At 41.2% G+C, this 15,408-nt stretch overlaps 1 protein-coding gene across 2 annotated transcripts; it reads left to right on the top strand.

The window, feature by feature from the left end:
* Positions 1-356: 356 nt before the first annotated feature.
* On the top strand, positions 357-13,625 carry kif4 (kinesin family member 4). Of its 2 annotated transcripts, none has more exons than XM_072374949.1 (31): positions 357-576; positions 1,668-1,812; positions 1,933-2,047; positions 2,201-2,391; positions 2,563-2,652; positions 2,794-2,960; positions 3,438-3,532; positions 3,836-3,955; positions 4,274-4,449; positions 4,572-4,633; positions 4,740-4,872; positions 5,119-5,177; positions 5,648-5,753; positions 5,912-6,010; positions 6,141-6,317; positions 6,419-6,522; positions 6,656-6,800; positions 7,221-7,331; positions 7,450-7,533; positions 7,624-7,737; positions 7,924-8,079; positions 8,166-8,263; positions 9,512-9,641; positions 9,756-9,926; positions 10,001-10,117; positions 10,221-10,298; positions 10,832-10,933; positions 11,143-11,307; positions 11,569-11,694; positions 12,154-12,270; positions 12,515-13,625. In XM_072374949.1, exons 2-31 carry the CDS (start codon positions 1,690-1,692, stop codon positions 12,722-12,724), a joined length of 3,741 nt encoding a protein of 1,246 aa, XP_072231050.1. In that variant the 5' UTR covers positions 357-576; positions 1,668-1,689; the 3' UTR covers positions 12,725-13,625. The 2 variants fall into 2 exon arrangements, with proteins under 2 accessions (XP_072231050.1, XP_072231049.1); XM_072374948.1 differs by having other exon boundaries at positions 357-580.
* The last annotated feature ends 1,783 nt before the right edge of the window (positions 13,626-15,408 follow it).

The raw sequence follows: 15,408 nt of genomic DNA, 5'->3' as shown, positions 1-15,408 counted from the left end.
AAAAAAGATTCATTAGCATGTCTGTCTTACAGAGTTACTTAGTCGCATGTTGTCTTGTCTGGCAGTGCCCTCTTCAGTCTAGCTGACACCATTATTCTAATTATATCGTCGTTTTTGTGATAAAGAAATTGAGGAATAAGACTATATGAGCCTCTTAGTTCTGATTAATTTGTTTACGAGATGCTCCTTTCAGTTCATTTATTTATTTAATTATTTAGTTATTTTTCACAGCATCTGGACTTGTGGAAATACGCAATATTGCGTATTGTCTGTAGAGGGCAGTGACAGGTTTTGCTCGCAGCAACTCTGTCATAAAATTATAAGTAGAAGAAGAATAAGGAGGCGGAGCTGGGTGTTTGAAAGTAGCGGGCGGTAACAACACTACTTCGCATAGATTTAGGCTTAAGTACATGAGCAAAAGACCAAATTTTATTAAGTGAGACGAAATTTCAGGGGGTTTTCGAAAGTAAAAGTCGAACTCACAGCGTCGGATGGTAGCGTATTCCGCTATCAAACTCAACTACTGAATGTAGATTTCGTGATATTTGAACATTATTTCTGGTGAAACTTGAAAAGGTACGTAAAAGCTAACGTCTCGCTAACAGCTACAGCTAGCCAGTTAACGTTATTCCAACTGTGACTTAACTATCCGTCAACTGGGTTCAACACTGTTTTTTTGTTTGTTTGTTTTTTTTAATTTTCAGAAAAACGCACCGTTAAACCACAAGGATGGTAACTCGTTTCGTTGAGCATCTTAACTGTTACTGGCTGTTTAGCTGCTTCCAGTTGTGTACCATAACCCAACAGTTAATGGGTTAACCAGACATCAAATACTACGTTTATCATGGCACAATGTCGTTGAGCGGTTTTGTTTTGTCATACAAAGTGAGACCATTGAGCGTATCGTTAACATTAACAACACCCATGATTTTGAGACAATAGATTAAACATATATATACTATTAGTTCCCATCCAAACAGAAATGTTCAGAGACTGTGCATAAACTATAAAGAGTGTCACTTGTTCACATTTCTAGATGCAAACGTCATACTAGCACTGACACATTTGTTTTAGGCCAACTTTTTGGCACTGTCATCATGTATTTGTCATATCTTGTATGTGTTTTCGTTCTCTTGATGAAGCCCTAAAATGAATCAACCTAAGTGTTTTGAAATAGTTGAGCTAGTATTTACCTTTCTTGATGCCCAAAAGGCTCTTGGTTCGAGCTGAACTAACCATGCTACAGCCTGACAAAGCGCAAGGTTAAGCTTTTAGGGAGGATTAAGGCAACAGTTGCACTGAATTTGCAACACAAGACAAATTGGGGGCAACATCGCAAAATGTTGTAGAATAATTGCTTCGTCTTTAATATCCTGCAGTGTGATTAAGTGTGTAGCCCTAATAAATCCTCTTCCTGTATATTCATTGAACTTTTATCAAGTCTTTATGTGTAGTGATGAAAAGGCTTATCTGTGAAAATAAAGGGTGAGTCACTGGTGGACAGTTGGTCTTTGTGTTCCTTGTAACAATCTTTAATATTAGTTTCAACTGATTGTTTAATAAAGTTCTCTGCTTTTCCCCATTCTAACTTTCAATATTTAGAACATCATAGGCCTCATTTTTATCTGGATTAAATTGGTCGACATCTTTTTTTTCTTTTAGGGAAGTTGTTGATTGGAATCTTGCATCATGACAAATGAGGACGAGAAGGTGATCCCAGTGCGAGTTGCCTTGCGATGTCGCCCGTTGGTACCAAAAGAAATCAACGAGGGATGTCAGTGCTGCCTCACCTTTGTGCCCAGAGAGCCACAGGTAATGTTCTTAGTAACCCTCTATGACTAAAAACGTGTCTTTTTGTTACATTTTTAAGTGGACATACCCATTCTGCACAGTTATATGGAGAAAATGTATGTTTTTTGCTTTGTTTTTCAGGTCATTGTTGGCACAGAGAAGGCATTCACCTATGATTATGTGTTTGATCCTACTGCTGAACAAGAAGAAGTCTTCAGTACAGCTGTGGCCCCGTTACTCTGTGGGCTTTTCAAAGGTACCATCAATATTTCAAGGACAGTATTTGTGGGTTTTAGCCACTTTAAGTGAATATTGGTTCTACAACACAAGCCTATAGAGCCATGTTCTTTCATTTGTCAATGAAACATTGTAAAGTTAGCAGCACAATGAAACACTTTGCTTTTGACAGGCTACCACGCCACAGTTTTTGCATACGGACAGACTGGATCAGGAAAGACCTTCTCAATGGGAGGAACATACACATCAGCTCAGGAGAATGATCCTTCAGTTGGAGTTATTCCCAGAGTTATCAAAAGAATCTTTGAAGAGAGGGAGAAGCGAACAGACTGTGAATTCTACCTTGCGGTATCTTATCTGGAGGTTGGTGGACATGTTGTTTTCACTGTGTAAATAACTTTTTGTGATTGTGCCATGTGTACTGCGTTTCATGTGAATGTTTTTGGGTTCCATTATCCTGTAGTCCACACGTTGTTTCACCAGAGGCCCTTAGTTGTTGTTGTTTTTTCCCCTTCTTCTTTTTTTTGATTGTAGATCTATAATGAAGAAATCTTGGATTTGCTATGTTCATCTAGAGACAAACAAGCCATCAGCATTCGGGAAGACCCTAAAGATGGTATCAAGGTGGGAAATAATGTATTCGGTGTGAAACCCCGTCGTCGGTTTGTTTATTATTGATATTATTTTATTTTCAGATAATTACATCCATGTCTGACTGTCTTTGGTGTCAGAATTGTTCTGTATTGAACGTACCCTACTTTTCAGATTGTTGGGTTAACTGAGAGGCGGGTGGTGTCCGACCAAGAGATGGTGAGCTGTCTGGAAGTTGGAAACTCTGCTCGCACTGTGGGCTCCACAGCGATGAACGCTGCTTCCTCGCGTTCCCATGCGATCTTCACTATCACGCTGGAGCAGCGCAGAGGGCCAGACAAGTCAGTTTGGTTGACTTTATTTTTAATCTCTCACCTTACCCAAACTCAGTGACATACAAAGCTCCCCAGAGGGCAGTTAAGACTGTTATAAACATGTTCTTATTAAAGCTTTTATTCATTCTTTCAGAACAGTAGTCATTGGTTTGCTTTTAAGACATCATATTTCAAGTTGAGTGTTTATTGTGTAAAGACACATTTTTACAGTTAAATCATCACATTTGGATTGTCTTGAGCTGCTTTTAAAATAAAATGTATCCTCTTCCGCACTGGACTCTCAGAGGAAGGTTTGTAGATTTTCTAAAGTAAATGAGATAAAAAGAAAAGTGGAATATAATGCAAAAAAATCAAGTAAAATGTTCAATTTTAACAGTAGCGTATGACATTGCCTCTAAAGTTTGTGTAATTTGTAGTATAAATGCTGGACTAGAATCTTTTTTTAACTACAGATTGAATATCTGTTCATTTTTTTTCTTGCAGGGTGGATTCGGTTATTTCAAAGCTGCACCTTGTGGATCTTGCTGGTTCTGAGAGACAAAAGAAGACCAAAGCGGAGGGGGATCGTTTAAAAGAAGGTACCTAAAGTGTCTCTTAACAAAGATAGAAAGAATAGAAAAGCTTTTCCAAACTGACACTTGTCTAAAGGGATTTTAAACAAGTGCTTTCATGCATGATGCCCAGTATGCTGTCATTTTTAAACCTCAATCATAACAATGAAAAGCTAGTCTTGCTTAATCTGTTTGGGGAATTTGTCATCTTCAGCTGTTATTTTTGGTGGCAATCGGGTCATTTTTTCTCCAAACCTTTGCCTTCCACTGCATGTCTCTCTGTATTAAAATTGTGCCTCATCATGTGATGCTGTTCCTTTTTATCTGCAGGCATCAGCATCAATCGAGGCCTTTTATGTCTGGGTAATGTGATCAGCGCCTTGGGAGATGAAAGCAAGAAAAACACCTTTGTTCCGTACAGAGACTCCAAGCTCACCCGTCTGCTACAAGGTAGACTTAGATTTAAGTGTTCAAAGGACATGGCGGTCATTAGGTCATGCTTAGAAGCTGATCTCACTTTGAGGGCTCTCAGTACGGGTTGTAAAAGGTTGTTTACGCAGATTGTTGCTTTATGTTCAGTGTTGGTGGGTAATGTGAGGACCTGCCTGTTGCCTTAAGTTTTTTGTTTATTTTGTTCTTCGTTTGCAGAAAAAGAAGCAGAATTATTGCCAAATGCCCATCAAAACTCACATATGTTGTGAACATGATTTTGTGGTCGCCGCACTTTTGAGAACTGCTTTTGTAAGACTGTTGTTTGTTTGTCCTCAGATTCTTTGGGAGGCAATAGCCACACTTTGATGATCGCGTGCATCAGTCCTGCTGACTCGAACATGGAGGAAACGATCAACACGCTGCGATACGCCGACAGAGCGCGAAAGATTAAAAACAAACCTATCGTTAACGTTGACCCCAGAGCTGCCGAAATGAACCGACTGAAACAGCAGGTACAAGAAATGATTAATTTCATGGTAGAACATCAGAGGTTTGAATATAGCTGACTGTGTTTTGTATGAACCACTAACATGAATGCACATTATTGTCCCAAATGCTTTGATTCCATTCATAGGTTCAAGAGTTGCAGGTGATGCTACTGCATGCACGAGGAGGAGTTGGTCCCGTGCTTTCTGGGTGAGGCTAAAGCCGTCTCTGTTAAAGTAGAGTCCCACCAGGACGTCAAATAAAAGGAAGGCTCCAAGGAAAAGGTCGTAGCAGTTACTCATTCCTTCTGTTGCAGGTCAGAGTCGGCAGAGAAGGTGACTAAACTGTTGGAAAAGAATCGCGCTCTGCAGGATGAGAACAGGAAGCTGAGCAGGGAGCTGGGTGAGGCAGCTGGAGAGACGGCTCTCATGTTTGAGAAGATCATTATGGTGAGCACGACCAAAGCAGCGTTTACTGATCCTCTTTCTAAGCTAATGGCTGATGGGAAAGCTACTCCATAACTAATCCATTTATTAGCCCGGACGCTGAATGAAGCCAAACAACTGAAACTGGCATTATGTGCCAATTTTAAATGTTAAAAATATCAGATTTACAGTCTGTTATTATGCTTTGTTGTGTTGTGTTTTTCAGTTATTGTCATCCATCAGTTTTACTGTTTTTGCTTTGTTTTGCAGACTGAACAAGCAAATGAGAGACTGCAAAGCAAACTGGAACAGCTGCGGCATCATGCGGCGTAAGTACTGAGTGCAGTCCTCCTTAGATCTAACCGAGTGTAACGCTACATGGAGGTCGAATGCTGACTGGCTAAAAGTCGGCTCAAGCCAAGAGGATCTGATGGCAACAGACTTCATCATAAGAAGCCTTGACAGTCGTCTGCACCATCTTTATCATTTGAACAGTTTCACTCACTCCACCAAGTGGCAGCAAAGCTCTATAACGTGCAGGCGTGTTTTCTAAAGCTCCAACACTGTGTGGAGCTGCATGAAGCTGTAGAAAAAGCTGTTAACGATTATCAAAGTTAGACTTTGATAAGCATTATTTTCATGGAAAATGAGGTGTTCCCAGCCCAGGCGACCTGCGAGCATTCCTTTAAAGAATGTCTTTACATTTCATCAGTTATTTTTCTTATTGACCCCCCCCACACACACACACACACACATCTCAGTCATACTAATGATTTTGTTTTATTTATTTTATTCACAGATGCACAGTTGATCTTGAGAAAGTCTTGGAGACACTGGAGGACCAGGAGCTAAAGGAGAACGTTGAGGTTTTAAAGAACTTGCAACACATCATCTTGGAGCTCAAGGTACACAAGTTGGTCGGCTGAAATTTGTATCGGACATCTTTTTTAAGAAAAATATGTCGTGTGTGTGTATATGTTCAGTTTTAGACAAGAAGTACCTGTAGGACGCAGTACAAATACTTATTTGGGCTTGTTGGGATTTACTTTCTTTGATTTGAAAGAACGAGAGTGCAGACATTGCTGCCTCCATCGATGCCATGGCTGCCGGAGAGGAAGCACCTGAGAGTGGAAGTAAAAATAGAGCAGATGAGTCCCCATCGGTACGTGCAAATGTGCTGAAGCGTCATATTTCTCTTCCCTCGCCCACAGTAAATAATCTGAAAACAAACGCTGCATTTATTAGCTTCTCAACCAAAACTTTTTCCCCCATTCTTAACATATTTCTAACAGGAAGGCAATGCCTTAAAGGACTCCCCTGAGGCCTTTACAGCCCATCATGCACTACGGCAAGCTCAGTTCTCCAAAGAACTGATTGAGCTCAACAAAGTGTTGCATTTGAAGGAAGCTTTCATGAAGAAAATGTGTGCGAATGACAGTCAGCTGGAGACGGTGCAATCCGAACACCAGGTGTGATGACACTATCTTTGACTCAGATGTTGCACCATGCGGTCTATATGTAACGCTAACATTTGTGAGCCTTACTTGATTGAAATGTTGTTGTCCAACAGAAAAATGTCCAAACTCTGCATTCTGCAGTGGATTCTTTGCAGAAGGAGAAAGAGGAACTCGTTCTGGCTCTTCAGTCTGCAAAGAAAGACACCAACCAGGCAAAGTATGAAGACTTTTTAAACGATCGTGGCTGTGCCCATAGCAACGTTTACGCCAAGATGCAAACTACAACATTTTGGTGCAACTAAATGGTTCTTATCAGTACCAGTAATCTCATACACACCAACTTTATCTAGGCTCAGCGAGCAGCGGAGAAAGAGACTACAGGAGCTTGAGGCCCAGCTTGGGGACATGAAGAAGAAGCTTCTTGACCAGTCAAAACTGCTGAAAGTCAAAGAATCTTCTGTGCAGAGAGCCAGCAAGCTCATGCAGGAGATACAGGTAACCAATTACAGCGTTTAGTTAGATTGTGATGTTGGTTTAAACCTGAGCCATCTGGTGGGCTGTGGTGGTCTTCAATACACTGCTTGGGTCTTCTATGGAAATTGAATATGAAATTGCCGAATATGTTTACGCACTTGATCATGTTAATCCTAATTCTTCTTCTTTTCCATCAAAATAAAAGGCGTCGATCCGACTAGAAAGTTTAGTGTTTACGTATCACATATGAACCAAATAACACTGACTACGTCTGTGTCGGAGCTGCTGCATTTAACAGTCTTAATGCAGAGCGTGAAACGTCCTGGAGAGATCAATTCTCCCTTTTTTTTTGTGTATAGAGTTTGTTCGGAGCATGGAAAATACTCAGTCCCATATATTTAAACCCCAGAGTCACATGTCCAAGTAACGCTGTTCTCATAGGCTATGAAGACCCAGCGGACACAGCTCATGAGACAGATGAGGGAGGACTCTGATAAGTTCAGACAGTGGAAGAACAAGAAAGACAGGGAGGTCCTGCAGCTAAAGGAAAAGGTATGAGGACCCGAAGCTCTTTGAGATGCTGCAAAGCAAAACATATAGTACAACATGCATAATTTTGTTCAGTTTTTACATTCTCGTGCTCCACAAACGTAGTTTTTATGGTTCACAGGATCGCAAAAGACAGTATGAGTTGCTGAAACTTGAGAGGGATTTCCAGAAACAGGCCACCGTCCTACGCCGTAAAACCGAAGAGGTGAGAAATCTTTTCTTGTTTGTTTGATGAATCTAAGATCTGGAATGTCTCTTGAGATGGTTCAAAGCATCTTTTTTTATGTCATTACAGGCAGCCGCTGCAAACAAGCGACTGAAAGATGCCCTGCAGAGGAGAAATGAGGTAGCAGAGAAGCGCAAAGACACCCAGAACAAAGGCATTGAGGGAGCTGCAGCTCGAATTAAGGTGATTAAATCTTGTTGTTGACTCGTATACGTTTAATTTTGTTGGCTACTTGACTTAAAAAGTGAAAAGAAATGAATACATTGTTACAAATATTTTTAAATGTTTCTGTCAGTTTGAAAAATAATTGATCGTGTTGTGATTATATTCCTGCTTGTCTTGTTGTTAACTTTGCATTCATGTCATCAGATGTGGCTTCTCAATGAAGTGGAAGTGATGGTCAGCACTGAAGAGGCTCGACGCCACCTCAACGATCTGCTGGAGGACAGAAAGGTCTTGGCTCAGGAGATCAACCACCTCAAACAGCAGATAGAGGCTGGGGACAGGCCCGCTTCCAAGATTAGGGTGAGCTGAGTCATTTGAAAATAGAAGCAACCTCCCAGATAAGTAAAAAAGTGTTAATCCTTTTCTTTGTGGCGTCTTCCATGCAGCGCCGGACACTGATCATCTCTGAGCTTGAGACCCAGGGGGCGTTGGAAACCCCTCTGATCAAACAGGTGGAAAACTTGGAGACAGAAATAGGCCTCAGGTGAGTCAGCAAAACCAGCTTCAGCCTTTATTTTATTTAAACTTCATACTTCACCAGTATTCAGTTATCGTGCTTCCATAGTGAGGAAACTTCCAAGCAGTGCTATGGAATGAAGACTAGCATATGATGGCTAAAGCTAACTCAGAGTAGTGTTGTCTTGATGCGGTACACGACCAGGTGTTTTGATACATTACGGATGTCATACCACGGGAAAACATCAGGAGAAGTTGTAGATATCAGGAAATTATTTAGATATAATTTGACTAGAATAGATAACAAACCCTGTGCTATAAAGTTCCAGTAATTATTATGTTCAGTGAACTATTGTTCAGGCCAGTTATTGTGAGGTGGTTTATGTATGCTTGTTTTAACAGTGACTCCGTACAGACTCTGTTTAGTCCACTTTTTATTGTTTATAAAAAGTCTTTTACCTTGTATGCAGAAATCTGACACACCAAATATTTCAGTTTGTTAATTCTGTAGTAAGAGACATCTGCAAAGTACATGAACAATTACTACAAGCAGGAGCTGCTTACAGCTTATGATAAAGTAAATTTAACAAGTGTGAACAATGTTTGACACATTTACTAGTAAACTAAGAACACCTGGCTCATCCAGGAGCTTCAACAGTTCGACCCAAATCATCGGCATCACAGAGCACAACCTGCGTCCTCAGTGAACTTGTTTTAACTTAAGTGCAGCTCCCATGAACGGCCTTGTGCTGTACTCGGCTCGGTGTTCTCATGTTGTGCAACACATAAGCATCGATAAGTTTGGAGCCGCAGCACATTGTCCACTTCACCCACTGTAAAAGCATCTTAAACAGAGAATAGCAGCGTTTTTACTGGTGAATAAGTGATGCTACATTGTGCCACACAAGCCAACTGTAGAGGATTTTAGATATTCCTGCTTGAAGTTCTTAACTTGTGTGATTGTTGTTACTGAAGTTACTGACTCATTTAAAGTCATTAAAACTCCGGCTCTGCCCCTGCTGCACCTTCCCCTCTCCTCTCCATAAGCCTTTACTCGGATGTAAAGAACACTTTGACATGTAGACCCGGGAAGGTGGGGATCAAACACACAACTTTCTAGATTGTAGGACAGGAGCTCTGCAGCTACAGATGTCTCCTTATAGACATTATCAGAGATGTATAAGTAGTGCAGCTGTGTCTTCTTCTTTTTTTTATCCCTTATTGCTGCACAGAAGAGATTTTGTTAAGATCTGCAATGTGATCCGTGTCCTACCAGGAATGCCCAAATAGCTGACCTGCAGCAGAAAGTGCTTGTCGCAGACGGCGAGGGACGTTTGAAACAACGCATAGATGGCTTCACAAGCATAGTGGAAGCCAAGTGTGCGCTCAGGGTCCTGATGTCTGAGGTAAACGAACGCCAATGCACTCGCTTTCTTTACATTAGCCTCATGGCTTGATTAAGAGTGTCATCGTTTGCTCATTCTTGTTCCCCTTTTGAAAACCCGTCGTTTGATTTTTAGCTGGTGTCGGCCAAAACCGCATGTTCCAAGCTGGAAAGTGAGGTGAAACAGGAAAAAGGCAACTTACAAGATTTAAGGAAGATGCTGGCTGATGAGAGAAATGTTATGTCGACCATGGACATGGAGCACCAGCAGCAGCTGGTGGAACTGGAAGAGAGACACCAAGAGAAGGTGTTGCATTCGTGTATCCCTTAGCATCTCTTTCTTTAGGCCTGCGTTTAACTTTTTCTTTATGCCTTCTGCAGGTCCATTACCTCCTTAACCAGCTACAGAACAAAGCCATATGTGAGGCAGATGACACGAAGCGGAAAGACGAGGCGAGTTCAAAGGAGGAGGAGCTTCTCCAGCGTCTCAAAGTTCAGGTTTGTCCACACGAGTTCAGGAGAAATGTTTAATCAGCCCTTTCAGGGCTTTTCATTCCTTACTTACAAGAAATCATGCAGAAACACTCTTATCTCATTACAGGAGGAGGAGCTTGAAAAGCTGCGAGCATTAAGTGAGCAGAATCAGAAACTAGCAGAGCAGAACGAGCAATACAGACAGGTAACATCAATTTGTTGTTATTCAGCACTGTGTTGAAATTTATTCCTAACATACCAATGCATAATAACACATTAGTTTGGTGACAACGGTTGCAAAACGTTGAGTTTTAAGTTAACTTGATTCTTTAAAGCTGGACATTACAGACGAGTGTCTGTGCATCTCGTTAAGCTCCGCCTCTAAGTGTTCCTTGCTTTGTCATCTGTACTCTGAATGGGGCCATGATGTGAATATCTCGCTTTATTTAAGAAGACTATAAACTTATGAGGAGAAGTTTTTGTAGCCTGAAGAGTTTCCTCCAGCTGTCCATCAGGGTAAAAGATATTTTTAGCTCTGACAAAGCGTGCCATTTCTCTTTACTCTTGTCCTGCCAACACAGTCCCATCTCCGCAGCACTGTGTCATTCTTCATCCATTATCATTTCTGGGTTATGGTAGAACCAGTTGGTAAAGAATATTCCTGTTCAGCTGCCTTTGTGCATGATGGTTTCCCATAAATAGGACCTGGCTAACCAGGCAATGTTTTTTACACCTTAGAAACTTCCATTGCTCCACTTTACAAGCGGGAAGAAAATCCTTCTGCCAACCGTCAGCAACGACGGGAGCCCGGACGACTCTTTTGAGTATGTTCCTCCAAAAGTAAGTTCTTCTTGTTTTCTTTTCGCTTCTTATTTGTTGGTTGTTACGAGGCTGCTTGACTGTATAATGTTCAAGCTGGTTAATTGCTGTGGTTGTTTTATTCTGAGCGTGGGAAAGTAACACATAAGTGTCTCATTATGTGTCACATCAAGGGAGATCTTGTTGATTTATTCCTTTTTTTTTTTTCTTCTTTTTTTTTTTATCCAAAGCCTAAACCGAAGCGCCTCACCACTGCTAAAGCACCGGTGAACGCAGCCATCGACGTCGCAGAGCTGATGTCGCCCAGCGAGGACGATGAGGAGGAAGCAGACGAGTGGCGACCGGAGAAAACTCAGAAGGCGCGCCGACCCTCGAAGAAAACCAGATCAACTGGGGTAAGACTGGGCTGGTCGTCAGCCTCATACACACTGACCTTCCCCTGGAGTGAGGGAAGAGATCACATAAATAATATATAAGATTGGCTCAAAGGTGGACAGAAGACCCTCCAAACTCATCTCACTTACATGTGAAAATGGGAGATCTCTGCCCAAGTTGATCTCATCTCATGTGACATCTGCCACAGAAGGGCAGTAAATGCCCTTTAGGATCAGAACTCCTGGGTTACCTGTGACACTAAGCAGTTTCTCTTCCCTTAGTGTGCGTGTAAAGGTCGCTGCAGCAACAAGCAGTGTAGGTGCCGCAAAGGGAAGATGACATGTGGGGAGAACTGCCAGTGTGATCATGAGAAATGTCGAAACATGGATAACCAGGTGCCTGATGAGGTAAGTCGGTGTGATTTTCAACACTCCAATAACTTTTTTCTGCTTTGGACACATTTAACCCGCCGACTCAGAAACAAAACAAAGGTTTTACCCTGCTGGATCCTGAACATTGTATAAGGGTAACTTACAGGATGCCTGGATAACTTTCAGAGGAAAGCATGAATTCATAATTAAGGCACCAATGAATTATTATACGATTATACCAACATAGACTAACCTAAATGGGTAAGTAACGTTTTATTGGTCATATTCAAATGATGCAGCATGCAGGGTCAGTATGAATGTGACGTATTTATGCACATTTCTACGCATAAAATGGCGATGTGTAACGTAAGCTGCAAAAAAATGTGTTTCTTTTGACTTGTCAGCTGGAATGTTCTGATTTGCCTCTTTGCGGTCACAGAAAACCACAGAACACCAAACGCAGATCTCAGTTTTTGGGCTGTTTATTCGTTTCAGGACGTGAGTCGCACAGATAGTACCTCCAGAGACTCCGCATCCCTCCAGGAGGCCACATCCGACAGCCCTGACAACACGACCTTCTTCAAGCCGCCATCCTGCACTCCCACAAAGAAGGTAAGCCCTCTGAGAACTGGTACCCAAAAATGCTGCATATCAGGCAGTGTTGGCAGGCTGCTATTTTCTTGTTTATTAATTAATCTTTATTAATCTTTTTCTTATTATTTGTGTCAATGCAAAGGGACTGATGTTTTATAGTATGTATAAACATGAAGTGTCTTGCTTCAAACTCCTACAGTCACCGTGAAATTCTAGGATTAATGCAAATATAACAGTCATCTTTTCACACGTGCTGTTTAAGGTGCTGAAGGAAATCGGAGACATTGGCCACACCTCTGCGGACCCGAAGCTGCTCAGGAAAGCGATCTTTGCAGAAAAGGTGGAGGATGACGGTGAAAGGGAGGATGACCGAACCACAGTCAGCTTCCTGAACAAGAAGAAACGGATCCTGACCAGCTTTCAGAACAGTTTCTTCTCTGGCTGCACTCCAATTAGGGAGGAATCCTTATGAGGACGGCGTGTCGTAGGGCTTCATACATCAGATGTGTTTGGTCTGTGATTTTCATGTCTGTATTATTTTTTTTTTGTTTTTATGTGACTAAACTGTTTTGTACTGTAACATAAAAGTAGTCGTTGATTCTAAAACACTTCTGTAGAAGGACTGTGAATAGATTTAAACTTTGTACTGGAATGCACAATGATGATCAAGAGGCCTGTCCATAACTAATTGTGTCATTACAGACTAGATTTCCTTCACTAATGTGGAACATCAGCTGACACGCACTCATTTACTGTCTTTGTGGGGGGGCGCAGTCTTTAGAATTTCACTGCTTTTAGTATCGGAGCTGAATAAAGTCTTAAAGTCCAATCTTGATTTGAAAGAAAACAAATAGTTTTTCTTTTTTGTCCGAATGCGGTAACTGTTAGCGTCTTCATTTGAAGACGAAGAATAATTTATTTCAGTTTGTTTGTTGCGGCTCGTATCTTTACTTTGTACTCTTTGCTGTTTCTCAGAAATGGTTATTATGTGGTGGGAAACATTTAGTCTCATTTCAGAGTGCTCTTGGTAAGTATGATAAAGAACACACTTTTCTGCCTTTTCAAACGCCTCCAAGAGTAAATGACACTGTTTGAATAAAACCAGCCATGTCCCACAGCGTCTGAGGCCAACTCCACACATCTTTCCTTCTTTAAAGGCTGCTAAAATGCCTTTTATGCAGATGTTGTTCAGGAGCTTGTGAGCTCTTTTCATATTTTACAGTCATGTGTTGTGAGGTTTTGTGTTTACTTTGGTTAATCAACGCCTGAACTTCACAGCATGAATTTCTCTCCTCTGAGATTTCCTGCTGGCAGAATTTCAAGTTCCACATTGTTTCACTATCAGGAGAATAAAATCGTGAAATTAACTTCCACATCCTGTCTGTGAGTATCTAATTGTTGAATGATTTAGATGAAAGGTTTTTGGACTCTACAGTCCAGTAAAGTTTAGGGTACATGATCAGATGCCTTTGATCGTTTGATCTATTTCAGGAATGTTATTTGAGTTTACTGAAGGTCAAAAACTGATATTTGAAGGTTTGATTCCTAATAAACATTTGATGAAAGAAGGTTTTTGGTTGTAAGTTACTGCAGCAAAGTGATTTCTCTGTTGCTGCCGTAGTCTCAGAGCTCTGAGGAAAACCTGACACATGAAGCATTTATTCTGTCAGGTTATCGTGCAAATGTAGGTCAGGAGATTCAGCCGGTGATGCTCCTGCCTCTGGATCTAACTGGAGTGTGATGGTTTCTGCTGGTACAAAGTTCCACATGAGGGCACTGCTGGAGGACGGTGGCAGCTTTATGTGGAGTAAATGGTCAATAATTTCCTCTTGACGGGAAACTGATGCTTTTCTTTTTGTTTGTTCCGCTTCCACAAACATTTTTATATGAAATGTGCTGTACGTCCTCCAGTGTCAGATTTCTGACAGTGGAGTAAAAAGGAGATGAGAGACCTGCTTCTGTTTGATTAGGAGAGCTCATTCAGACAGAAGGAATGAGGATAAGTAGCCAAACTTTTTCTAAATTGATATGACCTACTTCAAGAGGTTTGTAGAAATGTGTACATATTTTTTGTATATTTACCTATAGATATATATAGACATATATGGGTATTTATACACACACCTCTGTCTGTAATACATGTGGATTGGCAGTAGAGGGCGAAAGTCTCATGAAGCTTGCTGGAAAATCAGTGTTTCAGTACCAGAATTTGATTTGTGTCTCTAAATCTTTGTATCAGACACTATCTTCTCCACGTCGATGCCCTGAAGCCCAAAGGCCAGACTAATATTTTCAGCATTTTCTGATTACTTTCATGTGTCCGGATCACAAAATCAAAAGCAAAACAGAGAGAAATTGAGCCTCGCACTCTCATTTGCATGTTTCAAAAGGGGAACGCGTTATAATCTAATTTTGTCTTGGAATGCAAATGAAGGAGAAAATGCTTTGGAGACTGGGGGAAGAACTGATATTTGCTTTTGGATATTTTGTATATGCAGATTGATAATGATGGCACGATGCCTCCAAAAGAGAACAAGAAAGGATTATGACAGCTCGCTAGATTTATAGTTGTTTGCAGGACTTTGCAGCGCTGTATACTCTCAGGCTCTGTACTAAATCATCAGGGCACAGACTTCTTGTCAGATCCTTTGTCACAGCTTGATCTTGAGCCACTATTTTCCAGGCTGCCTTGTCCACAGCAAATCAAGTCTTTTACCTTACCTGGTAATGAGTTAAGCTTCTGCAGTTGCAGAGGAATCTGATAATGAGGAGCTTGATGAGTTAACCCTCTGTCCACTCTGTCGGGGTGTACATTTCCTCACCAATTTTGCAAAAAAAGGGAGGTAGAGCATATATGGTGGTCTCAAGTGGAAAGACTCAGTTCATTGACTGCATTCATCTCCATATTCACAGATGGACTACAGTATAACTTCAAACTGGTCCAAACCAGTGTGTTTATTGGTTTATGAGGCTAATTCATACTCTACAGTACACTAAGCAAAGCGAAACGTCTGCTATGTTGTTTCAGCCAGGTTAAAGGGCTTAATGATTTTTTCTAAAATTGACTTAAAGTATCCCTGTGATGGACTGGCAACCTGTCCAGGGTGTACCCCTCCTCTCACCCAATAACAGCAGGGATAGGCTGTATAATTGCTC

This window comes from Leuresthes tenuis, unplaced genomic scaffold (assembly GCF_036924035.1).
Source record: "Leuresthes tenuis unplaced genomic scaffold, fLeuTen1.0.hap1 SCAF_21, whole genome shotgun sequence".
Taxonomy (NCBI): Eukaryota; Metazoa; Chordata; class Actinopteri; order Atheriniformes; family Atherinopsidae; genus Leuresthes; species Leuresthes tenuis.
The sequence above is the reverse complement of the archived record's forward strand: the minus strand, read 5'-3'. Positions and strand labels throughout refer to the sequence as shown.

Excerpts from the sequence above, each read along its gene's own strand:
- kif4 (XM_072374949.1), top strand. The coding sequence starts at position 1,690 with ATGACAAATGAGGACGAGAAGGTGATCCCAGTGCGAGTTGCCTTGCGA. Across the intron at positions 9,927-10,000 it reads AAGAGAGACACCAAGAGAAG|GTCCATTACCTCCTTAACCA; the intron begins GTGTTGCATTCG and ends TGCCTTCTGCAG. Across the intron at positions 11,695-12,153 it reads ATAACCAGGTGCCTGATGAG|GACGTGAGTCGCACAGATAG; the intron begins GTAAGTCGGTGT and ends TATTCGTTTCAG.